The sequence below is a fragment of the Strix aluco genome, chromosome 27 (assembly GCF_031877795.1).
Source record: "Strix aluco isolate bStrAlu1 chromosome 27, bStrAlu1.hap1, whole genome shotgun sequence".
NCBI lineage: Eukaryota > Metazoa > Chordata > Aves > Strigiformes > Strigidae > Strix > Strix aluco.
In genome coordinates this window covers 6,711,769-6,735,800 of record NC_133957.1, presented here as the reverse complement: position 1 = coordinate 6,735,800, position 24,032 = coordinate 6,711,769, and the positions used below count along the sequence as shown (strand labels likewise).

The window sequence follows — 24,032 nt, the reverse complement described above, 5'->3', positions numbered from 1 at the left end:
TTTGGGCTCAGAAACAGCAACTTAGGGTGGATTTCCACTAAGAAACAGCAGTTTAGGGAGCTTTGTCGTTCAATAGCAGCAATTTAAATAGATTTGAGGCTCAGAAACACCCACCTAGGGAACTTTTGGGCTAAGAAACAGCAATGTAGGGAGCTTTGGGACTCCAAACCAGCGACTCAGGGAGCGCTTGGCCTGAGAAACACCCACTTGGGCAGCTTTTGGGCCTCCAAAACACCCTTTTAGGGAGCTTTTGGGCTCAGAAAGACCCATTGAGGGAGCTTTTGGGCTCAGAAACAACGACTTAAGGTGGTTTTCAGCTGAGAAACAGCAGTGTAGGGAGCTCTGGGGCCCAAAAGCAGCAATTTAGGGAGGTCTTGGGCCTGAGAAACACCCACTTGGGCAGCTTTTGGGCCTCCAAAACAGCCTTTTAGGGAGCTTTTGAGCTCAGGAAAAACTCTGCAGGGAGCTTTGTGGCTAAGGAACATCCATTTTGGAGCTTTGAGGCTCAGAAAAGCCAAGACAGGGAGCGACTTAGGAAGCTTTTGTGCTAAGAAACAGCAACGGAGGGAGTTTTGGGGCTCCAGAAGACCAACTTAGGGAGCTTTTGGGCTCAGAAACAGCACCTTAGGGTGGTTTTCAGCTGAGTAAGAGCAATTTCAGGAACCTTGGGGCTCAAAACGAGCAATTGAATGAGATCTGGGGCTCAGAAACACCCAGCTGGGGAGCTTTTGCACTAAGAGCGAGCAATGTAGGGAGCTCTGGGGCTCCAAAATGTCGATTTAGGGAGCTTTTGTGCTCGGAAACAGTGGTTTAGGGAGGTTCTTGGCTCAAAACGAGCAATTTAGGGAGCTCTTGGCCTGAGCAACACCACCTTCGGCAGCTTTTGGGCCTCCAAAACACCCATTTATGGAGCTTTTGGGCTCAGAAACCCCTGTTTATGGAGGTTTGGGGCTCAAAAAGACCCATGGAGGGAGCTTTTGGGTTCAAACGCAGCAATTTAATGATATCTGGGGGTCAGAAACCCCCACCTAGGGAGCTTTTGGGCTCAGAAACAGCAATGTAGGGAGCTCTGGGGCTCAGAAACAGGCACTTAATCAGCTTTTGGGCCTCCAAAACATCTGTTGAGGCAGCATTTGAGCTCAGCAAAAACAATGCAGGGAGCTCTGGAGCTCAGCAGGAGCAATTTAGGTAGGTTTTGGGCCAAGAAATACCCAGTTATGGGGCTTCTGGGCCTCAGAACCCCCCAGCTAGGGAGCCTTTGGGCTCAGGAACACCAATTTGGGGGCTTTGGGGCTCAGAAACACCCACCTAGGGAGCTTTTGGGGTAAGAACCAGCAATTTAGGGAGCTTTGGGGCTCAAAAGACCGACTTAGGTAGATTTTGGGCTCAGAAACAGTGACTTAGGGAGGTTTTTGGCTCCAAAGCAGCAATTTAGGGAGCTCTTAGCCTGAGAAACACCCACTTAGGCAGCTTTTGGGCCTCCAAAACAGCCTTTTTGGGAGCTTTGGGGCTCAGAAACACCTATTTAGGGATCTTTTGGGCTCAAAACCAGCAATTTAAAGAGATTTGGGGCTCAGAAACCCCCACCCGGGGAGCTTTTGTGCTAAGAAACAGCAATTTAGGGAGCTCTGGGGCTCCAAAATGTCAATATAGGGAGCTTTTGGGCTCAGAAACAGTGACTTAGGGAGGTTTTTGGCTCCAAAGCAGCAATTTAGGGAGCTCTTGGCCCGAGAAACACCCACTTCGGCAGCTTTGGGGCCTCCAAAACAGCCTTTTAGGGAGCCTTTGGGCTCCAAAAGACCCATTGAGGGAGCTTTTGGGCTCAGAAACTGCAACTTAGGGTGGATTTCCACTAAGAAACAACAGTTTAGGGAGCTTTGGGGTTCAAAAGCAGCAATTTAAATAGATTTGAGGCTCAGAAACACCCACCTAGGGAACTTTTGGGCTAAGAAACAGCAATGTAGGGAGCTTTGGGACTCCAAACCAGCGACTCAGGGAGCGCTTGGCCTGAGAAACACCCACTTGGGCAGCTTTTGGGCCTCCAAAACACCCTTTTAGGGAGCCTTTGGGCTCCAAAAGACCCATTGAGGGAGCTTTTGGGCTCAGAAACTGCGACTTCGGGTGGTTTTTAGGTGAGAAACAGCAATGTAGGGAGCTCTGGGGCCAAAAGCGGCAATTTAGGGAGGTCTTGGGCCTGAGAAACACCCACTTGGGCAGCTTTTGGGCCTCCAAAACACCCTTTTAGGGAGCTTCTGTGCTCAGAAACACCTGTCTGGGGAGATTTTGGCCTCAGAAAGTCCCATTGAGGGAGATTTTGGGCTCGGAATCAGCAAGTTAGGGTTGTTTTCAGCTGAGAAACAGCACTTTAGGGAGCTCTGGGGCTCCAAACCAGCAACTTATGGAGCTCTTGGCCCAGGAAACACCCACTTAGGCAGCTTTTGGGCCTCCAAAACAGCCTTTTTGGGAGATTTTGGGCTCAGAAACAGCAACTTAGGGTGGATTTCCGCTAAGAAACAGCAGTTTAGGGAGCTTTGTCGTTCAATAGCAGCAATTTAAATAGATTTGAGGCTCAGAAACACCCACCTAGGGAACTTTTGGGCTAAGAACCAGCAATGTAGGGAGCTTTGGGACTCCAAACCAGCGACTCAGGGAGCGCTTTGTTATAGACTATCTTGCCAAAATGATGCAAGTTAGGACAAATTAAATTTCAATTATTTATTTTAGCAAGCGGCAATAAGCAAAACAGCGCTGGGCGGCCGGGGAGTCCCTGCTCCACCAACGGCGCGCACCCACTTCCCGAGGGTCCGTCTTTTTTATATCCTCCGCCTTCCGTTATCGGGTCTCTCTGAGAGGTGTATCCTGCGTCTGCGCACTTTGCAGCTAGGGGGTCGCTCCATCCGGGTCTTCCTCACGTCACCAGCTTCTCGTATTTCCTACTTTCCTGAGAGTGGCTCACAAAGTCTTTGTTTATATTTTACAGAATATAGACACTACCCCTTTTTTTTTTTTTTTTTTTTTTTTTTTTTTTCCCTTTGTCTTTCTCCCCTTTGTCCTTCTTCCCTTTCTCCCTCTTTTCAGTCTTTTGCCTAGTAGGAGTCCTTGCTTCAGCATTCCAACTTAGATAAGCACTTACAGTCAGTTAGTCGTTACACAGTGTAATAGTTAAGATTAAGCTTAGGCCAACATAGTTTATGGAATAACATGTCACGAGCTCCCAGTATCTTCAATGGAATTTGATGAACAAACAGTTTACTGTCTATCACACGCTTGGCCTGAGAAACACCCACTTGGGCAGCTTTTGGGCCTCCAAAACACCCTTTTAGGGAGCTTTTGGGCTCAGAAAGACCCATTGAGGGAGCTTTTGGGCTCAGAAACAACGACTTAAGGTGGTTTTCAGCTGAGAAACAGCAGTGTAGGGAGCTCTGGGGCCCAAAAGCAGCAATTTAGGGAGGTCTTGGGCCTGAGAAACACCCACTTGGGCAGCTTTTGGGCCTCCAAAACAGCCTTTTAGGGAGCTTTTGAGCTCAGGAAAAACTCTGCAGGGAGCTTTGTGGCTAAGGAACATCCATTTTGGAGCTTTGAGGCTCAGAAAAGCCAAGACAGGGAGCGACTTAGGAAGCTTTTGTGCTAAGAAACAGCAACGGAGGGAGTTTTGGGGCTCCAGAAGACCAACTTAGGGAGCTTTTGGGCTCAGAAACAGCACCTTAGGGTGGTATTCAGCTGAGTAAGAGCAATTTCAGGAACCTTGGGGCTCAAAACGAGCAATTGAATGAGATCTGGGGCTCAGAAACACCCAGCTGGGGAGCTTTTGCACTAAGAGCGAGCAATGTAGGGAGCTCTGGGGCTCCAAAATGTCGATTTAGGGAGCTTTTGTGCTCGGAAACAGTGGTTTAGGGAGGTTCTTGGCTCAAAACGAGCAATTTAGGGAGCTCTTGGCCTGAGCAACACCACCTTCGGCAGCTTTTGGGCCTCCAAAACACCCATTTATGGAGCTTTTGGGCTCAGAAACCCCTGTTTATGGAGGTTTGGGGCTCAAAAAGACCCATGGAGGGAGCTTTTGGGTTCAAACGCAGCAATTTAATGATATCTGGGGGTCAGAAACCCCCACCTAGGGAGCTTTTGGGCTCAGAAACAGCAATGTAGGGAGCTCTGGGGCTCAGAAACAGGCACTTAATCAGCTTTTGGGCCTCCAAAACATCTGTTGAGGCAGCATTTGAGCTCAGCAAAAACAACGCAGGGAGCTCTGGAGCTCAGCAGGAGCAATTTAGGTAGGTTTTGGGCCAAGAAATACCCAGTTATGGGGCTTCTGGGCCTCAGAACCCCCCAGCTAGGGAGCCTTTGGGCTCAGGAACACCAATTTGGGGGCTTTGGGGCTCAGAAACACCCACCTAGGGAGCTTTTGGGGTAAGAACCAGCAATTTAGGGAGCTTTGGGGCTCAAAAGACCGACTTAGGGAGATTTTGGGCTCAGAAACAGTGACTTAGGGAGGTTTTTGGCTCCAAAGCAGCAATTTAGGGAGCTCTTAGCCTGAGAAACACCCACTTAGGCAGCTTTTGGGCCTCCAAAACAGCCTTTTTGGGAGCTTTGGGGCTCAGAAACACCTATTTAGGGATCTTTTGGGCTCAAAACCAGCAATTTAAAGAGATTTGGGGCTCAGAAACCCCCACCCGGGGAGCTTTTGTGCTAAGAAACAGCAATTTAGGGAGCTCTGGGGCTCCAAAATGTCAATATAGGGAGCTTTTGGGCTCAGAAACAGTGACTTAGGGAGGTTTTTGGCTCCAAAGCAGCAATTTAGGGAGCTCTTGGCCCGAGAAACACCCACTTCGGCAGCTTTGGGGCCTCCAAAACAGCCTTTTAGGGAGCCTTTGGGCTCCAAAAGACCCATTGAGGGAGCTTTTGGGCTCAGAAACTGCGACTGCGGGTGGTTTTTAGGTGAGAAACAGCAATGTAGGGAGCTCTGGGGCCAAAAGCGGCAATTTAGGGAGGTCTTGGGCCTGAGAAACACCCACTTGGGCAGCTTTTGGGCCTCCAAAACACCCTTTTAGGGAGCTTCTGTGCTCAGAAACACCTGTCTGGGGAGATTTTGGCCTCAGAAAGTCCCATTGAGGGAGATTTTGGGCTCGGAATCAGCAAGTTAGGGTTGTTTTCAGCTGAGAAACAGCACTTTAGGGAGCTCTGGGGCTCCAAACCAGCAACTTATGGAGCTCTTGGCCCAGGAAACACCCACTTAGGCAGCTTTTGGGCCTCCAAAACAGCCTTTTTGGGAGATTTTGGGCTCAGAAACAGCAACTTAGGGTGCATTTCCGCTAAGAAACAACAGTTTAGGGAGCTTTGGGGTTCAAAAGCAGCAATTTAAATAGATTTGAGGCTCAGAAACACCCACCTAGGGAACTTTTGGGCTAAGAAACAGCAATGTAGGGAGCTTTGGGACTCCAAACCAGCGACTCAGGGAGCGCTTGGCCTGAGAAACACCCACTTGGGCAGCTTTTGGGCCTCCAAAACAGCCTTTTAGGGAGCCTTTGGGCTCCAACAGACCCATTGAGGGAGCTTTTGGGCTCAGAAACTGCGACTGCGGGTGGTTTTTAGGTGAGAAACAGCAATGTAGGGAGCTCTGGGGCCAAAAGCGGCAATTTAGGGAGGTCTTGGGCCTGAGAAACACCCACTTGGGCAGCTTTTGGGCCTCCAAAACAGCCTTTTAGGGAGCTTTTGAGCTCAGGAAAAACTCTGCAGGGAGCTTTGTGGCTAAGGAACATCCATTTTGGAGCTTTGAGGCTCAGAAAAGCCAAGACAGGGAGCGACTTAGGAAGCTTTTGTGCTAAGAAACAGCAACGGAGGGAGTTTTGGGGCTCCAGAAGACCAACTTAGGGAGCTTTTGGGCTCAGAAACAGCACCTTAGGGTGGTTTTCAGCTGAGTAAGAGCAATTTCAGGAACCTTGGGGCTCAAAACGAGCAATTGAATGAGATCTGGGGCTCAGAAACACCCAGCTGGGGAGCTTTTGCACTAAGAGCGAGCAATGTAGGGAGCTCTGGGGCTCCAAAATGTCGATTTAGGGAGCTTTTGTGCTCGGAAACAGTGGTTTAGGGAGGTTCTTGGCTCAAAACGAGCAATTTAGGGAGCTCTTGGCCTGAGCAACACCACCTTCGGCAGCTTTTGGGCCTCCAAAACACCCATTTATGGAGCTTTTGGGCTCAGAAACCCCTGTTTATGGAGGTTTGGGGCTCAAAAAGACCCATGGAGGGAGCTTTTGGGTTCAAACGCAGCAATTTAATGATATCTGGGGGTCAGAAACCCCCACCTAGGGAGCTTTTGGGCTCAGAAACAGCAATGTAGGGAGCTCTGGGGCTCAGAAACAGGCACTTAATCAGCTTTTGGGCCTCCAAAACATCTGTTGAGGCAGCATTTGAGCTCAGCAAAAACAACGCAGGGAGCTCTGAAGCTCAGCAGGAGCAATTTAGGTAGGTTTTGGGCCAAGAAATACCCAGTTATGGGGCTTCTGGGCCTCAGAACCCCCCAGCTAGGGAGCCTTTGGGCTCAGGAACACCAATTTGGGGGCTTTGGGGCTCAGAAACACCCACCTAGGGAGCTTTTGGGGTAAGAACCAGCAATTTAGGGAGCTTTGGGGCTCAAAAGACCGACTTAGGGAGATTTTGGGCTCAGAAACAGTGACTTAGGGAGGTTTTTGGCTCCAAAGCAGCAATTTAGGGAGCTCTTAGCCTGAGAAACACCCACTTAGGCAGCTTTTGGGCCTCCAAAACAGCCTTTTTGGGAGCTTTGGGGCTCAGAAACACCTATTTAGGGATCTTTTGGGCTCAAAACCAGCAATTTAAAGAGATTTGGGGCTCAGAAACCCCCACCCGGGGAGCTTTTGTGCTAAGAAACAGCAATTTAGGGAGCTCTGGGGCTCCAAAATGTCAATATAGGGAGCTTTTGGGCTCAGAAACAGTGACTTAGGGAGGTTTTTGGCTCCAAAGCAGCAATTTAGGGAGCTCTTGGCCCGAGAAACACCCACTTCGGCAGCTTTGGGGCCTCCAAAACAGCCTTTTAGGGAGCCTTTGGGCTCCAAAAGACCCATTGAGGGAGCTTTTGGGCTCAGAAACTGCGACTGCGGGTGGTTTTTAGGTGAGAAACAGCAATGTAGGGAGCTCTGGGGCCAAAAGCGGCAATTTAGGGAGGTCTTGGGCCTGAGAAACACCCACTTGGGCAGCTTTTGGGCCTCCAAAACACCCTTTTAGGGAGCTTCTGTGCTCAGAAACACCTGTCTGGGGAGATTTTGGCCTCAGAAAGTCCCATTGAGGGAGATTTTGGGCTCGGAATCAGCAAGTTAGGGTTGTTTTCAGCTGAGAAACAGCACTTTAGGGAGCTCTGGGGCTCCAAACCAGCAACTTATGGAGCTCTTGGCCCAGGAAACACCCACTTAGGCAGCTTTTGGGCCTCCAAAACAGCCTTTTTGGGAGATTTTGGGCTCAGAAACAGCAACTTAGGGTGCATTTCCGCTAAGAAACAACAGTTTAGGGAGCTTTGGGGTTCAAAAGCAGCAATTTAAATAGATTTGAGGCTCAGAAACACCCACCTAGGGAACTTTTGGGCTAAGAAACAGCAATGTAGGGAGCTTTGGGACTCCAAACCAGCGACTCAGGGAGCGCTTGGCCTGAGAAACACCCACTTGGGCAGCTTTTGGGCCTCCAAAACAGCCTTTTAGGGAGCTTTTGGGCTCAGAAAGACCCATTGAGGGAGCTTTTGGGCTCAGAAACAACGACTTAAGGTGGTTTTCAGCTGAGAAACAGCAGTGTAGGGAGCTCTGGGGCCCAAAAGCAGCAATTTAGGGAGGTCTTGGGCCTGAGAAACACCCACTTGGGCAGCTTTTGGGCCTCCAAAACAGCCTTTTAGGGAGCTTTTGAGCTCAGGAAAAACTCTGCAGGGAGCTTTGTGGCTAAGGAACATCCATTTTGGAGCTTTGAGGCTCAGAAAAGCCAAGACAGGGAGCGACTTAGGAAGCTTTTGTGCTAAGAAACAGCAACGGAGGGAGTTTTGGGGCTCCAGAAGACCAACTTAGGGAGCTTTTGGGCTCAGAAACAGCACCTTAGGGTGGTTTTCAGCTGAGTAAGAGCAATTTCAGGAACCTTGGGGCTCAAAACGAGCAATTGAATGAGATCTGGGGCTCAGAAACACCCAGCTGGGGAGCTTTTGCACTAAGAGCGAGCAATGTAGGGAGCTCTGGGGCTCCAAAATGTCGATTTAGGGAGCTTTTGTGCTCGGAAACAGTGGTTTAGGGAGGTTCTTGGCTCAAAACGAGCAATTTAGGGAGCTCTTGGCCTGAGCAACACCACCTTCGGCAGCTTTTGGGCCTCCAAAACACCCATTTATGGAGCTTTTGGGCTCAGAAACCCCTGTTTATGGAGGTTTGGGGCTCAAAAAGACCCATGGAGGGAGCTTTTGGGTTCAAACGCAGCAATTTAATGATATCTGGGGGTCAGAAACCCCCACCTAGGGAGCTTTTGGGCTCAGAAACAGCAATGTAGGGAGCTCTGGGGCTCAGAAACAGGCACTTAATCAGCTTTTGGGCCTCCAAAACATCTGTTGAGGCAGCATTTGAGCTCAGCAAAAACAATGCAGGGAGCTCTGGAGCTCAGCAGGAGCAATTTAGGTAGGTTTTGGGCCAAGAAATACCCAGTTATGGGGCTTCTGGGCCTCAGAACCCCCCAGCTAGGGAGCCTTTGGGCTCAGGAACACCAATTTGGGGGCTTTGGGGCTCAGAAACACCCACCTAGGGAGCTTTTGGGGTAAGAACCAGCAATTTAGGGAGCTTTGAGGCTCAAAAGACCGACTTAGGGAGATTTTGGGCTCAGAAACAGTGACTTAGGGAGGTTTTTGGCTCCAAAGCAGCAATTTAGGGAGCTCTTAGCCTGAGAAACACCCACTTAGGCAGCTTTTGGGCCTCCAAAACAGCCTTTTTGGGAGCTTTGGGGCTCAGAAACACCTCTTTAGGGATCTTTTGGGCTCAAAACCAGCAATTTAAAGAGATTTGGGGCTCAGAAACCCCCACCCGGGGAGCTTTTGTGCTAAGAAACAGCAATTTAGGGAGCTCTGGGGCTCCAAAATGTCAATATAGGGAGCTTTTGGGATCAGAAACAGTGACTTAGGGAGGTTTTTGACTCCAAAGCAGCAATTTAGGGAGCTCTTGGCCCGAGAAACACCCACTTCGGCAGCTTTGGGGCCTCCAAAACAGCCTTTTAGGGAGCCTTTGGGCTCCAAAAGACCCATTGAGGGAGCTTTTGGGCTCAGAAACTGCGACTTTGGGTGGTTTTTAGGTGAGAAACAGCAATGTAGGGAGCTCTGGGGCCAAAAGCGGCAATTTAGGGAGGTCTTGGGCCTGAGAAACACCCACTTGGGCAGCTTTTGGGCCTCCAAAACACCCTTTTAGGCAGCTTCTGTGCTCAGAAACACCTGTCTGGGGAGATTTTGGCCTCAGAAAGTCCCATTGAGGGAGATTTTGGGCTCGGAATCAGCAAGTTAGGGTTGTTTTCAGCTGAGAAACAGCACTTTAGGGAGCTCTGGGGCTCCAAACCAGCAACTTATGGAGCTCTTGGCCCAGGAAACACCCACTTAGGCAGCTTTTGGGCCTCCAAAACAGCCTTTTTGGGAGATTTTGGGCTCAGAAACAGCAACTTAGGGTGGATTTCCACTAAGAAACAACAGTTTAGGGAGCTTTGGGGTTCAAAAGCAGCAATTTAAATAGATTTGAGGCTCAGAAACACCCACCTAGGGAACTTTTGGGCTAAGAAACAGCAATGTAGGGAGCTTTGGGACTCCAAACCAGCGACTCAGGGAGCGCTTGGCCTGAGAAACACCCACTTGGGCAGCTTTTGGGCCTCCAAAACAGCCTTTTAGGGAGCCTTTGGGCTCAGAAAGACCCATTGAGGGAGCTTTTGGGCTCAGAAACAACGACTTAAGGTGGTTTTCAGCTGAGAAACAGCAGTGTAGGGAGCTCTGGGGCCCAAAAGCAGCAATTTAGGGAGGTCTTGGGCCTGAGAAACACCCACTTGGGCAGCTTTTGGGCCTCCAAAACAGCCTTTTAGGGAGCTTTTGAGCTCAGGAAAAACTCTGCAGGGAGCTTTGTGGCTAAGGAACATCCATTTTGGAGCTTTGAGGCTCAGAAAAGCCAAGACAGGGAGCGACTTAGGAAGCTTTTGTGCTAAGAAACAGCAACGGAGGGAGTTTTGGGGCTCCAGAAGACCAACTTAGGGAGCTTTTGGGCTCAGAAACAGCACCTTAGGGTGGTTTTCAGCTGAGTAAGAGCAATTTCAGGAACCTTGGGGCTCAAAACGAGCAATTGAATGAGATCTGGGGCTCAGAAACACCCAGCTGGGGAGCTTTTGCACTAAGAGCGAGCAATGTAAGGAGCTCTGGGGCTCCAAAATGTCGATTTAGGGAGCTTTTGTGCTCGGAAACAGTGGTTTAGGGAGGTTCTTGGCTCAAAACGAGCAATTTAGGGAGCTCTTGGCCTGAGCAACACCACCTTCGGCAGCTTTTGGGCCTCCAAAACACCCATTTATGGAGCTTTTGGGCTCAGAAACCCCTGTTTATGGAAGTTTGGGGCTCAAAAAGACCCATGGAGGGAGCTTTTGGGTTCAAACGCAGCAATTTAATGATATCTGGGGGTCAGAAACCCCCACCTAGGGAGCTTTTGGGCTCAGAAACAGCAATGTAGGGAGCTCTGGGGCTCAGAAACAGGCACTTAATCAGCTTTTGGGCCTCCAAAACATCTGTTGAGGCAGCATTTGAGCTCAGCAAAAACAATGCAGGGAGCTCTGGAGCTCAGCAGGAGCAATTTAGGTAGGTTTTGGGCCAAGAAATACCCAGTTATGGGGCTTCTGGGCCTCAGAACCCCCCAGCTAGGGAGCCTTTGGGCTCAGGAACACCAATTTGGGGGCTTTGGGGCTCAGAAACACCCACCTAGGGAGCTTTTGGGGTAAGAACCAGCAATTTAGGGAGCTTTGGGGCTCAAAAGACCGACTTAGGGAGATTTTGGGCTCAGAAACAGTGACTTAGGGAGGTTTTTGGCTCCAAAGCAGCAATTTAGGGAGCTCTTAGCCTGAGAAACACCCACTTAGGCAGCTTTTGGGCCTCCAAAACAGCCTTTTAGGGAGCCTTTGGGCTCCAAAAGGCCCATTGAGGGAGTTTTTGGGCTCAGAAACTGCGACTTCGGGTGGTTTTTAGGTGAGAAAGAGCAATTTATGGAGCCCTGGGGCCAAAAGCGGCAATTTACGGAGCTCTTGGCCCGAGAAACACCCACTTGGGCAGCTTTTGGGCCTCCAAAACACCCTTTTACGGAGCTTTTGTGCTCAGAAACACCTGTTTGGGGAGATATTGGGCTCAGAAATATCCATTTAGAGAGCTTTTGGGCTCTAAAGCAACAATTGGGGCAAGGAATTCACTGCCTTGTGAAAAAAGGAAAAAAAAAAAAAAAAAGAAAGGGAATTATATTTAAAGATAAAAACCTAAAGGACAATAGAATAGTTTCCTGAATTCTTCTTTAATTTCCTAGTTCTTTGCTACCTTTACCTGGTTCAGTGTTCTTTTGCTGTCAACAAACACAATCATCTTTTGCTTCTCTGCACACAACCTTCTCCTTGTGTCTTACTGGTAACGGCTGCTCTCTCCTGCTCATTAGCATTTATGTCTGTCCTTTTAGCAGACTATTCTGTTATTTCCTTATTACCTAGAAGGAAATTTTCTATACTGCCGTGTCCTTTGGTGCTCACAACTGCTCTGACTGAACCCAACTCTTTCACAGCAGTGCAAAGGATGTGTCATTGTGGAGCACTTTTCCCTGTTCAGACAGCGACGTTCTTACCGTGGGTCTTCAGAAGGTGAGGAGAGCTCAGAAGTCAGGGTTGATCTCCTGTAGAGTGATATAGATCGAATAAAGGAAAAACTCGTCAGGAGCTCTGGTTGTGCTGCACAAAGTGTTTTTCTAAGAGCAAAGAAATTGGAAGCTAAAGGAAGGAGAAGTTGGAGGAATGTACTGGGCATGACCAAGAATGTCAGGGGAGGCTGTGACATCTGCTGGCATATCAGCTCAGAGCTGCTGTGGCACGCGACTCCAGGTGCACACACTTGTGCTGTCCTTCACCTCATTACTCTGCGCACCGCGTTTTGGCCCACACGGGAAAGCCGAATCGGCCGTAGGTGGCTGAGGTGAGGCAAGTGCCACGAGTGGGAGACGCGGCAGCAGCTAGCGTGGGTCAGAGGGCAGCGCGTGGGGAAGAAGGGAGCGGAGGCTCGGGCCGTTCGGGGAAATCTGTTATCCAAACGTTCCTGGCCCAGCTGGCATGCCGTTAGCTCACAACACCGGGACTGTGTCTCTGCGGGGTGTTTCTGCCTGCTCTGGGACAGGAGCAAATCGTGACCAACGCAGAAAATGCAGGAAAGCAGAGCAAATTCTGGAGGGGGTTAATTCGAGGTGTGGGGGAAATGGTAAGCCGAAACGTTGTTGCCTCGTAAAACAAAGGCTTTAATCTGTTTATGGAATGTGGTGCCATGGCAAGGTTTCAGATCTCACAGGTGCCAGCACTGGTTTCACAGCCAGTGTTACCCCAAAAAGGAGCACCAGGATCTCTCCCTCTGCGAGCTGGAGGTGGGTGGTGTGATCCACGGGCCAGAGGTTGGAAATGCACAAAGCAGGGTGTTAAAGCCAGGCTTTAACTGTTTTTCAAACCTTGGCATAACTTGGCAAATCCAATAATCCTTTTCAAACCCACCATTTTTTTAAAAAGTATTCTTCTATACTTGGTGCTAAACCCTCTTACAAACAGCTTTGAAACTCCCACATTGTCCATCACAGCTTCCCCTGAAGCCCCGACTCATCAGAGTCGATTTCTCACAGGTTTTTCAGGAGATTTTACTATTCCAGCTATTGCCATCTCAAGGCCACTTCCAACGTGTCTCTCAGCTTATCAAATGGAGGAATTCCAGGCATCAGAACTTTCCATTGTGCTGCCATTTAAATTTAACTTAAGCTGTATGTGATGACCAGGGAAAGGAACGCAGAGAAACCCTTTTTGGGCGTCAGTTCCCTGTAATGAGCAACTCTCCACAAATCTCTGACAGTGAGAACTGTGTTTCGGCCATAACCAGGGCATTTTCTGTGCAAACTGTGCCTCTGCTTTCGAGCTTCCTCACATGGATTACTGACGGCTCCTTCTCATCTGCCGCGCTTCAGCTGTGTCTTCTCTAGAGCCCTTGTGCTTGCAGTGGAACAGGTACAAGCCATAGAAGAGTGGCTCGTTTCTACGTCCAAGGAACAGGGGAACGGTTACATTTTCCACCTGCACAAGTGCCAGTGCCAGCCAGGCCCCGACACAGGCAAGCGCCATGGAGACAGGCGGCCCACTGCCACGTCACCGTGCGGTGGGCTGTGACATCAGCGAGCGATGGAATGTGACCTCACGTCCCTCCCTGCAGGCTCTGCCTGCGCCCCGCCCAGTCTGGCTCCTGCCTGGACTCCTGCCGAGCGTGTCTGCGAGGTCTGGAGGGTCGAGCGAGGCTGCTCCGGGTGCTGGGTGGTGCTTTGGGGGCTGCCGGCAGCAGCTCTCGGTGCCCGTCCCGGAGCCATCCCCTGTGTTTCCCCGGCCCTGCCTGGGTCAGGCAGCCGGGCACCGCCGGGCGCGCTCGCGGCAGCGGAGGTGAGCTGTGCGGGGCAGCGTCCCCCCGGGGCGGGCGAAGGGGCTCAGGGAGCCGGAGGGTGTCCTTCGCCAGGGGCCTGGGCATTTCTTCCTCCCCTCGCCGGGAGAGTGAGTGACCGGGGCCTGTCTCCATTTTGCAGCGTGTGATGCCAGCGAGGGGGAGCAGCTCCTCGTCCTCAGCTCTCCCCAGCCTGCCGCAACAAGCCAACATGGCTGAAGAGAGCGAGTGGAGCTGCCCCATCTGCGGCGAGACCCGAGATGGCGCCGCTTATGCGACCCCCTGTCTGCACCGGTTCTGCCTGGGCTGCATTGTGCGGTGGGCCAAGAGGAAAGCGTCGTGCCCCCTTTGCAGGCAGACTGCCAAGTCCGTCGTCTACTCTGTGCGGGCAGAGGAAGATTTTCTGGAGATGACTATCCGGCAGCACTCCTCCCGTCCATCGGTTGCTGGCCACCAGGACGAGCAGCGGGCTGCGGACCCCGTGCCTGTGGGTGGCTTTCTGCCCCGTGTCTGGGCGCGCCTTTTCCGGGACCGCACGGAGATCCAGAAGCCCCTGATGCCCTGGCTGAGGCAGCAGCTCCTGGAGATGTACAGGGAGGGCTGGTGGGTGGCGGATTTGGCGCAGGCCACCATCATCGCACATCTGTGCCGCTACGGGCCGGACGAGGAGGCCTTGGTGCGGAAGCTGCAGCCCTTCCTGCAGCACCGGACGGTGACGTTTGTGCGCCAGCTGGTCGCCGTCGTGGCAGAGCGGTGCAGGGAGCGCTTCATGCGGCAGCTGGAGCCCCGGGACTCCCACGCTGCCGAGGAGCAGGAGCACAGCCCCGCGGCCACCCCTGGCCCTACCGCCGCCCCGGGGGACACTCCTGTCCCCGACCCCAGAGCGCAGGAGGAGCCCCGTGAGGAGCTGGGGCAGGCGGTGGCAGGTCCCTCCGCTGCTGGCCAGGGCACAGACTGCTCACCCGGGGGGCCCCGGCGCCGCCCCAAGAGGAAGGCCAGCTGCTCCCAGGACTCTTCAGCCCACAAGCGGCCACGCCGCCGGCGACGCTAGGGTGGCCAGAAGCCGGCGAAACCAGGGCCGGGCCAGCAGCTGGGGTGCGCGCCAGCCCCCAAGGGGACTTGGAGGTGCTTGTTAGAGCCTCATCATGAAAGAAGGAAAATAAAACAATGAAAACTGCATGAGAAGTCTCAGTCTCTCCTTACACGCAGTGCGGCTGGCATTGCTCTCGTCGCCACCCGTGATGCTTTCTCCTCCTCCTCCTGGGGCTGTGCTCACCTTCCCCCTCCTGAGGCTGCTGCAACTTCCACAGTGTCTACCACAGCTTGTCCTGAAGCCCCGATTCATCTGTCAGAGGGTGTATTTCTCAGAGGCTCTTCCGGAGATTAGACAGGTTTATCTGTTGCCATCTCAAGTCTTACTTCCATCGGGTCTCAGGTTATTATCAAATCAATGAATTCCAGGCCAACAGAATTTTCCATTTCTCTGCCATTTAAATTTAACTTCAGCTGTCTTTTATTATCTTCTGTGATCCATTAACAATAATCAAGGAAGTCTAGTTATGGCATTTAAATATCTTTTCAAATTTAGCCTAAGGCTCTTCCCCTTTTTGAATTCTTCCCTTCAGTAGTTTGTATAGACATCCCGCGAGTGTACAGACTTAATTCTTTCTACAGAGAGATTAACATATTGCTAATCCTCCAGAAACAGGTCTTCAGCATTTTGCAACCATAAGAAATAGTGGTAGGATATTTGAAATGGAGCTTTTGTTCAACAATCCAGCAATAATTCTGGAAATAAACGGTCCTGAGCCTTGGTTGCCTACTCGCGGACAGACCAAAGGCAGGCGGCCGCTCTCTGCCTTGGCTGGAGGACTGTTTCCCTGAAGCACCGCCCCTCCGTCCTGTTCCCAGCTTGCCTCGCCTGCAGTTCGGATGTGCAGAGGGACGGGCTGTGTTGCAGCAGGGCAGCTGGGGCACAGCCAGGAGAGCCTGAGCTGGGGCTGGGCGCTGGGCCTGGAAACATTTCTTTCGTTTCCAAGATGAGAGAGCAGTGATTTATAGCTAATTCATGCATTCAATCTTCCTTAAACATTTGACTAGAAGCATCCCATTTTCTTGGCTGGTCACACTGAAACCAAAACTAACTCTAGAGCTTTGGTGAAGTCACCTTAATCATATATACTCAGGACCAGACCTGCCCTCACAGCACAGCACAGTCTCTCCAGATATCCCTCTTCTGTCCCAGTTGTACAACACTGGTTTTGACTTTCACAGCTCTGTGACGCTGCATCGTTACGTGGTTTTGTTATAAAGATGGACTCTGCCACATTAGCGTTAAGACTGAGTTTAAGTTCTTACCTCTTGATTTGGCAGGCTGAAGAGGAGCTCTCGATCAAAGCGTCCGGGTCTTCGCAAAGCAGGATCTACGGCATCCGGCCTGTTGGTGGCTCCGATCACCGCAACCTCTCCTCTGCTGACCAAGCCATCCATGAGTGCCAGAAGTGTTGAAACAACAGAGCTAACAGGAAAATAGCATTTTCATTCACTGGTTTAGTAAATTTTCACAGAATCACAGCATCATCTCGGTTGGCAAAGACCTTGAAGGTCACTAAGTCCAACCATTAACCTCACACCGACAGTTCCCAACTCCACCATACCCCTCAGCGCTGGGTCAGCCCAAAATTTTGTTACGTTCTACATGACCTTCTCCAATGATCACTCAGAAAGGACAAGCTTTTAATTGATTTTTTAACAGATTAGTGGCTCATTTGAAGACAGAAAAAAAACAGACTAGGTAACACAAGCCTTGTGCTAATCTCAAGCTTAGCGAATTGTTTTCAATTCTTGTTTAAAAATCATTGGAAATTTAGTAGCATGGAATTACTAGTTTTCAGGATAAATGAATGTGTCACAAAGTTAAATAGGTTGTGGTCTTTTCACAAAGATCAAGCAGCTTCTACGTAGGTACAAAAAATGTACTACCTATAAATTTGGTCTTGCTTACTGGACCGCACAGGAGCGAGACCATCTATCTCATCAAAGAAAATAATCGAAGGTCGCATCTGGTGGGCCTGGAATGAAAACACAGGAATATTGACAGAACTAAACCAGCACTATTTGAAAGGGAAAATGCATGAAAAACGTTATGGTTGGAAAGTCACTGCAACTAGATTTTTCAGACCAGCATCAGGGATCTCTAGTAGTTGGGTGAATGAAGAGGCACGAGTAACAGAAGACAGCAGCCTCTGTCAACTCCCGAGACCGGGTGGCAGGACACAAATCACACCAGGCATTTTTACAGCTCTTTGGCAGCCCCTGAGAACAGAGCCGGGACTTAATTCAACTACAGGTTCTGGAAGCAAGCTGCCATTATGAATTTAAATGACCGTGCTTTTAGCCTGCATCTCCTTCCCTCTGATCTAAAGCCACCATATCTCTTGCCTCTTGAAACCCTTTTTGTGGCTGTTTTATGTGGGGGTTTTTTTTGTGTGTTGTTTCTTTTTTTTTTTTTTTTTTTTTTTTTTGTGGTGGAGGGTGGGGGTTTGCTTTGCGAGGTTTTCTTGTTTATTAATCTTTCCCAGTACATCTCAAGATTTCAAGCCCCTAAAAAACCCACTGAAAAAGGAAACACTGGCAATCCCATTTCAGTGGAAGGAGCTGACAAAACACAAAAAGAAGTGAACTGTCCTTAAAAATACTGACCACAGAAAATTACAGTGCCAACTCGGACAGAACACATGGCACATTTCAACCTTACCTGATCAGATAATAAACGAAGCTCTCGTTCGGATTCCCCCACCCATTTGCTCAGGCAGTCAGCACCTTTTCTCATAAAAAAGGCTACTCTCCTGTCACCCTGGCTACATTCTTTAGCCAGTGCACGAGCCACCAGTGTCTTTCCAGTCCCTGGTGGACCACAGAATAGGCAGCCTCTGCAACAACAACAAAAAAAAAAATTAAGTAAGAAAAAAACCCGTTACAACCCCCACCTTAAAACACACAACTCCTCTCTCCTAAACAAAAGACTTCATCTCTACAACAGCGGGAACAGCTCAAGTGTGAGAAAAGACAAAACGGGTGGAAGTTCTGTGTTCCTACACAATTCAACAAGGCAGCAAACAACATGAACAAAGAGGATAACACAGATGTACAAAACCTTGAGAAAAGATCACAGTGTCCCAGAAGGACACTTCCAAAACTGCTGACAAACCAACAGGGTGGTTACAGCACGGGGGAGCCAAACAAGAACAACTCCAGTGAAGGATGAGACTGGGCTCTAACATGAATCACCAGTTCATGTTTCAGTGACGCACTGCGTATTCATGCTTGTTTTCACAAGAAGCAAGGTTTGACAGTGAAGCATTTCATTCTCCTTCAAAAAGCTTTGAGTTACTGGATTTGGTCTCCCAGACCATCCTTTGCTGATGATAAATGAGGAGGAAGTCTAAAGCTGGGAGGGTATTCTGCATTTCCAGATAAACTTACTCTTCATCTAAAAAAACCAATACACTGCTCTTTCAAAGAGAATGCCAATGAATAAAGAAGTAAAACACTGAAAGATTTTATTTTCATGATTCGTAATATTTTAAGTTACTGCAAGCAAAGACTTTAAAGTCATATTTCAATATCCATAATCGAGTTTTGATGACCAAGAATATATAAAGCTAACAATTAAATCTCTAGTAATTTCATCTCATAACGCAGAACTAATTCAGCTGTGTAAGAAGTGGACACATTCTTATTTTAGCCCAAGCACAAACACCCACTGCAAGGTTCTAGTTGCAAGTCCTATCGGTTGTAAAATGTCTACTTGAGCACTTGGAGAAAAAGAGTCAGTGGGAGAGACAAGTGGACTTCCAAGCAACAAACGACAGGTGACTGCCAGTAGGTAATTCCTTCCTGCTTACAAACTAATCAAGTTGACTTGCACATAGAACTCCAACTAAAAACAACACAACCCCACCTTTTATAGGCAAGACACCTTTAAAGTGTATTCTCACCACACACTCAATCTTTGAACCCACCTATATTCTGGTTTCTATCCATTTTTAAGAAATTACTTTTTGCTACTGCTAAAAACCCCCATCAACGCTGCTGAAAAGTTTGAAGCATGAAAATGGATCGATACCTCAGTCAAATATTCTCCAGAACACAAGTGAATTGTAGTTTTAAACAACATCTGTTACCTTGGTGGTTGGACTTTCAATCTCTCAAAGACTTCTGGGTACAGCAACGGAAAAATGACCATCCCTTTTAAAGATGCGATGTGGTCAGAAAGACCACCCACACCATCACATCGGACCTAAAGAGAAAGTCAACACAACACATTTTTGCGTGTTAAAGAAAGCTGCGTCCTCAGTGAGGTTCCATCAGGAACCACACGTCAGCACAAGGGGAACGTTCTGGGCAATTCTCAAATTGCTCAAGAGAAAACCGTAAACCGAGGTAGTTGTAGGCAGCACGTTACTGAAAGCTTTGATAAACCCTGGAAACACCTCGCTGAGACAATGAACTAAAAATACTCACCGAACAATCTGTCTGCACTGGAGCACCATCAGACAGACTTGCTCCAATGTTCATTTGATTCTTGCGAATTCCCTTTAACTCGTCTTTCCCAAAGTTGAGTGGAAGACACCTGGTTTGAATGAAGGAGAAAGAGAAAGGCGCTTTCTAACTTAGGGTGCAGCTAGAAGGTTTTTGCTTTTATAACGATGGCAAGTGAATGCAGAAAACCATAAACGAATGACCATAAACTTCCTAAATCCTTAAAGATTCCTTCAAATGGGTTTACATTTAATATCCGTGAGTCAATAAAGGAAAATGGTCACTCCAGACATTAAGCTGTTAATTATTTTAACAACTCTTTGCACTTACGAATACCCATGCCAGTACGAATGCAAGAAACAGTTATTCTGCACAGGGAGACCATCAACCGACCTTGACCTGTGTGATGGAAGAACCCCCCAAAACACACTGACATCTTGCAAAGATTTTACATTCAAAAAGTCACAGCCCGAGGGGATACTTATTTCAGTGTGGCTGAAATCTATTTATAAATTATAATTTACTGACATTACATTCTAAAGGCTGCCCCCCACTGCTGGTACTTGCTGAGGACTTTGGGATACACGTGCCAGAAGACACACATGTCTGAAAGACATCAGGCTGAAACTCATCTGTTAGATTGTCCTTAAAATAGTTCTTCTAGAGCATTTGTTATGAAACAAAACCTCGGTCATTTCCTCTATTTATAACATTTTCTGTTACGGTGCTTTTCTTTCTGAAGAAACCCCTGTAAAGCACAGTAATTAAAACATTACATGTTCCTCCCCCCATGCCTGCCTAGAAACCAAACTGCTTATTAAAAACCAATTCTAAAAATCCCATTTTAGAGAGTCCGGTTACAGTTGTCAGTACCAACAGATACGATTAGATATTGCCACTGTTTAGAAAGTGACAAGGTGACTTCACAGGTAGGCAGCTGCAAACCCCTGCCAGACTCTCCAATTTCATTAACTTTCTTAAATCTCTGTTACGGCTGCGCTTCCCACACCTCTCAAGCTGCCCTCCATCATCAGATGAGGATGCGGAATCACTCTTGTGGGCTGCCCGGCTCCGTCTGCAGACACTGAAACAAGCAAGTAACAAAACTGAGGTACGCCCTAAGTCACATCGAAATCTAAGTGAATTCGATCTCAGAATTTACTTTGAGATCTATGAAGTTTCCAGATCATTGCACTCTTATGAGTCTGATTTCAAGTTACATTACGTGATTTTCCTTGTGACAGCAAAATTTAGTTTTTCTTAGGAAGGTAAAATGTTTAACCAGTTTGCAAAATTTCATCAACAGATCACTCGTTGTGTGCAATCTCTTTCTCTCTCACACACACACACAGACAGAGCTTCACCTGGCATTACGTATCCACCCCAGGAAACAGAAACCTTTTCAACTTATTTAAAAATTTGGCTTCAAAAACCCTTCCTTCCATAACTGTCTGCTTTCAGGGATGCAAAACAAAGTGCTTCCTATCTAGCAAGAGACCCCATTCTCCATGCTCTAACTGGCTCAAAATCTCTTTGTCTTTACTATTGCAATTTATAATCTCATTTAGCATTTTTCTTGTTTAAGGATAGTTTCATACAGAAACATTAACTGATTCCAGAGAGAAACCAGAATCAGTACTTGGGAGATGAAAACAAAAATTAAAACTTCCATACAGGTTCTCCCTCTAACTCAATTATCTTCAATTTTAAGAAAATAATTTGTATCCCTCAAGGTTCAATAGTCTACGATTTTCAGACAGATATTCTGGCTTCAATTCCAGAATAAAAGAATCTCAGTTCCACAATCTCAGCCACAACCTCCACAACCACCTTATCAGTGATAAGGCAGCATCAGTGAAAAGGCAGGAAAACTGCCTTTTAAAAAATCTAACGGCTAATAAAAAGCAGAGCCTCCCCGCCAACATTCGTTGTCTTTATACCCTCAGACCACAGCAATAACCCCACTATTCACCTGTAATTACCACCAGTACAGAAACCCTCAAAAGCTTTATTCAGTGACGTGACTGAGGGCACTATTGATAAAGAAGAACTATCACTATTCGACAGAAGAACTAGACACCAACCTGTTAGTTCTTCCGGAAGCCCCTCGTGACTGACTGTTTCTAAAGGAACGTCTGTCAGGTGAAGACTGGCCCGAAAAAGACATCCTACGTTGTTTTGGTTCTGTTGAAAGCAAAGAATTTACAACACTGCTACAAACAAGTTTAAGAGAAAGCAGGATAGTGGAGGAGGCAGAAAACGGGATGTGTTTCACCCATCTCTAATTTCAAAGAAGTTTCAAGGGATTTGGGGAAGGGGATTTGTTGTTTTTTTTTTAAATCAGTGCACAGTAGAAGTGAAAAAACACCCCCCTGCTTTTTAAGGAGAACTGAAAAACACAAGAGTAAGATTATCAAGCATGTTTAATTACTGTTCTTTGAAGGATACGTAGGTCATTTTTTGACCAAAAATCAACAGTAAGTGTGCCAAAGGGCAAAGAAAGATAACGTGTACATGATCCATGCATTTCATAACATTTACCTGCAGAGTGAAGGTAAGAAGTTGAGCGTGTGTGTATATTTTCATTCCAAAAATATACACATAATGAGTATGTCATTTTAATATGGTACGCACAAAGCAGTCAGAAAACAGGTTGCTTGTTCTTCTCTTAACCGTAATTTCAGGTTAAGTCAGAGGGCAAGTTAAAGTCACAACACGAAGTGATCATTCTGGTTCACAAGACAACACATAAATCCACCAGCCCACACACCAGAGACGCTCGACTATGAAGGTGTCTCTGCACCGGGCAATCTTATGCTCTCGCCAAAGCTCTTACTTCATAATTAGCAAATCAGCAATTAGACAGCTCTCAACCTTTTCTCCTACCAGCATCAGACCCCTCTAACACGGCTGTGCAGACCAATCACCTCTCGTTCACGCGCTGTTCACGCGGCGGTAACTTCTCACAGCTCAGCACTTTCCCACAGCTCAGTGTTGCAGCTCTCCGTTGTTTTTCCCTGACACCTCGGCACAACTCGGCAGTTTCTTCTCTCTCTCCCAAGGCCTGTTTCTCACCAAAGCCTTGCTGCTTCTCCGGGGCTGTGCAGAGCTGACAGGCCGATGCCGACCCGCCTGTCTCCCACAGACCTCCACACACAAAGCTCAAGCCCTCCCGAGCCTGTCCCAGCCAGCGCCCCAGGAAGGTGCTGTCAGACCTCTCCGCTCCCCTGACAGCCCCCCGGCCAGCTCCCCGGCACAGGGCACACGCCGGCTGCAGGCCGCCAGCCAGCCTTAGGGACAGGGAGTCACTTCAGGAAAACTCACCTCTTCCCCAAAGACCCGGTTCTGCTCCGAACCCGAGCGACCGCCGCGAGCCCACAGCACCCTGCCTCTCCGCAGCACCCGAGGGGTGCAAACCCCGACCCGGAGCAGACACCAGCCCTGTCCCACCTGCTTCACACGGCATCCCTGCAGCCACAGGCACCTCCTGAAAGGGGGGAACCTGCGACAGCAGTTTTTAAATGTGTTTCCACAAAGACCAGGCAGTTACAGAAAAGAGATTCCACAGGGAGAAAACCAGGGAAAAGGAGGAGGAGGAAGTCGGTCTGCCTGGCTACATGAAATGGGGATGAGAACAAGCAGAGATGCAGGGCACAGCAGAACTGAACAGGAGCTTGAAGGTGACAGGAAGAAAAAACAGGCAAGATGAACTACACAGGTGTTCTGGACAGGAGCCTGGTTTTGGTTAGGTCTCGATTAATTCTTCCCTATCAGTTATTCTGATGATTAATTCCATTTTCACATGGGCATTTTGTCAACATTTAAGCAGATGCACAGGAGACCCCAGGAGAAGCCCCAACACTCACCCAGGAACGAGGTGACGATCTGCAGACTGACAGCACATCGGGCGGGACAAGCTGGCAAAGAAACACGGTGGCAACCGGTTACATCACGTTTCCAGCAATCCACAGCCACATGCAGTGAAAAGCGACTATTTTCTGCAGAGCTGGTGCAGAGCAGAGAGGTGGAGGTGAAGCAGCAGCTGACGGGGGAGGCTGAAGCAGTGCCACCCACGGCAGGAGCTCTGCCGGCTGTTTGCAGCCTCAGAGCAGGTGGTGCTGCCGGATTTCCCAACCAGAAGCACTCCCAGGATCCCAGCACACAGAAACTTGTCCTTTAATTGCTTTTCAATTACTTCTTGTACCTGAACGGTGTGAGATTTCTGCTCTGCCTGCAGACGTCAAGAGATAACTTTTCTGAAAGTGGAGCAGGTCGTTCCAACTTGAAACAAACAGGATTTGTCTTTTGGCAAAGGTGCAAATGAGAAGCTCAGCTCAGAAACTGAACTTTGTCCAGAAAGCCAGAGGAGCAGCAGGGCTCTGCAAAGGGGCTGGGCTCCAGCACACCCCCCTGCTCACCCCCCACATGGCTCCCAGCACCTCTGAGCTGGGAAAAGGCAAGAGCCCGCCTGGGCCAGCGCTCGCCCTCGGGCTTAATGCCGGTTTGTGATCAGCACCTCTTGGCTCTGGTGACTGGCACCCTCTGAAGCACCACTCTGAGGGGTTTCAGCAGATTGAACCCACCCAGCCCAAATCACCACAGGGAGCAGAAAATATTAAATGTGTCACTTCTTTCACACTAGCAGTAAAAATAAAGGGCTAAAATTCACTTTCCCTGGGGTAACCTGACAGATAAACCCCGCAGACACAACAGACCCTTACAGACAGCAAAAACCCACCAAGTTCAAGGTAAAAGGACAAGCACAGTCACACATCAGAACGTCTGAACAGCCCCAACTGTGACA

At 48.8% G+C, this 24,032-nt stretch overlaps 2 protein-coding genes across 2 annotated transcripts in view; one reads left to right on the top strand and one right to left on the bottom strand.

Moving 5' to 3' along the window:
- Window positions 1-11,778, top strand: part of LOC141915817 (ATPase family AAA domain-containing protein 2-like) — a 95,978-nt gene extending 84,200 nt beyond the window's left edge. Inside the window, exon 10 of the mRNA XM_074807692.1 lies at window positions 11,725-11,778. Within this exon, the coding sequence (XP_074663793.1) occupies window positions 11,725-11,778 (54 nt within the window). The remainder of the gene's footprint in view (window positions 1-11,724) is intronic.
- A 104-nt stretch (window positions 11,779-11,882) lies between these two features.
- On the bottom strand, window positions 11,883-20,673 carry LOC141915816 (ATPase family AAA domain-containing protein 2-like). The gene is made up of 10 exons (XM_074807691.1): window positions 20,603-20,673; window positions 20,221-20,312; window positions 19,762-19,834; window positions 19,211-19,319; window positions 18,871-18,986; window positions 17,442-17,616; window positions 16,667-16,755; window positions 16,043-16,202; window positions 12,143-12,388; window positions 11,883-11,903 (listed from the first exon to the last, which is right to left on the bottom strand). Exons 1-10 carry the CDS (start codon window positions 20,671-20,673, stop codon window positions 11,883-11,885), a joined length of 1,152 nt encoding a protein of 383 aa, XP_074663792.1.
- Between the last annotated feature and the right edge of the window lie 3,359 nt (window positions 20,674-24,032).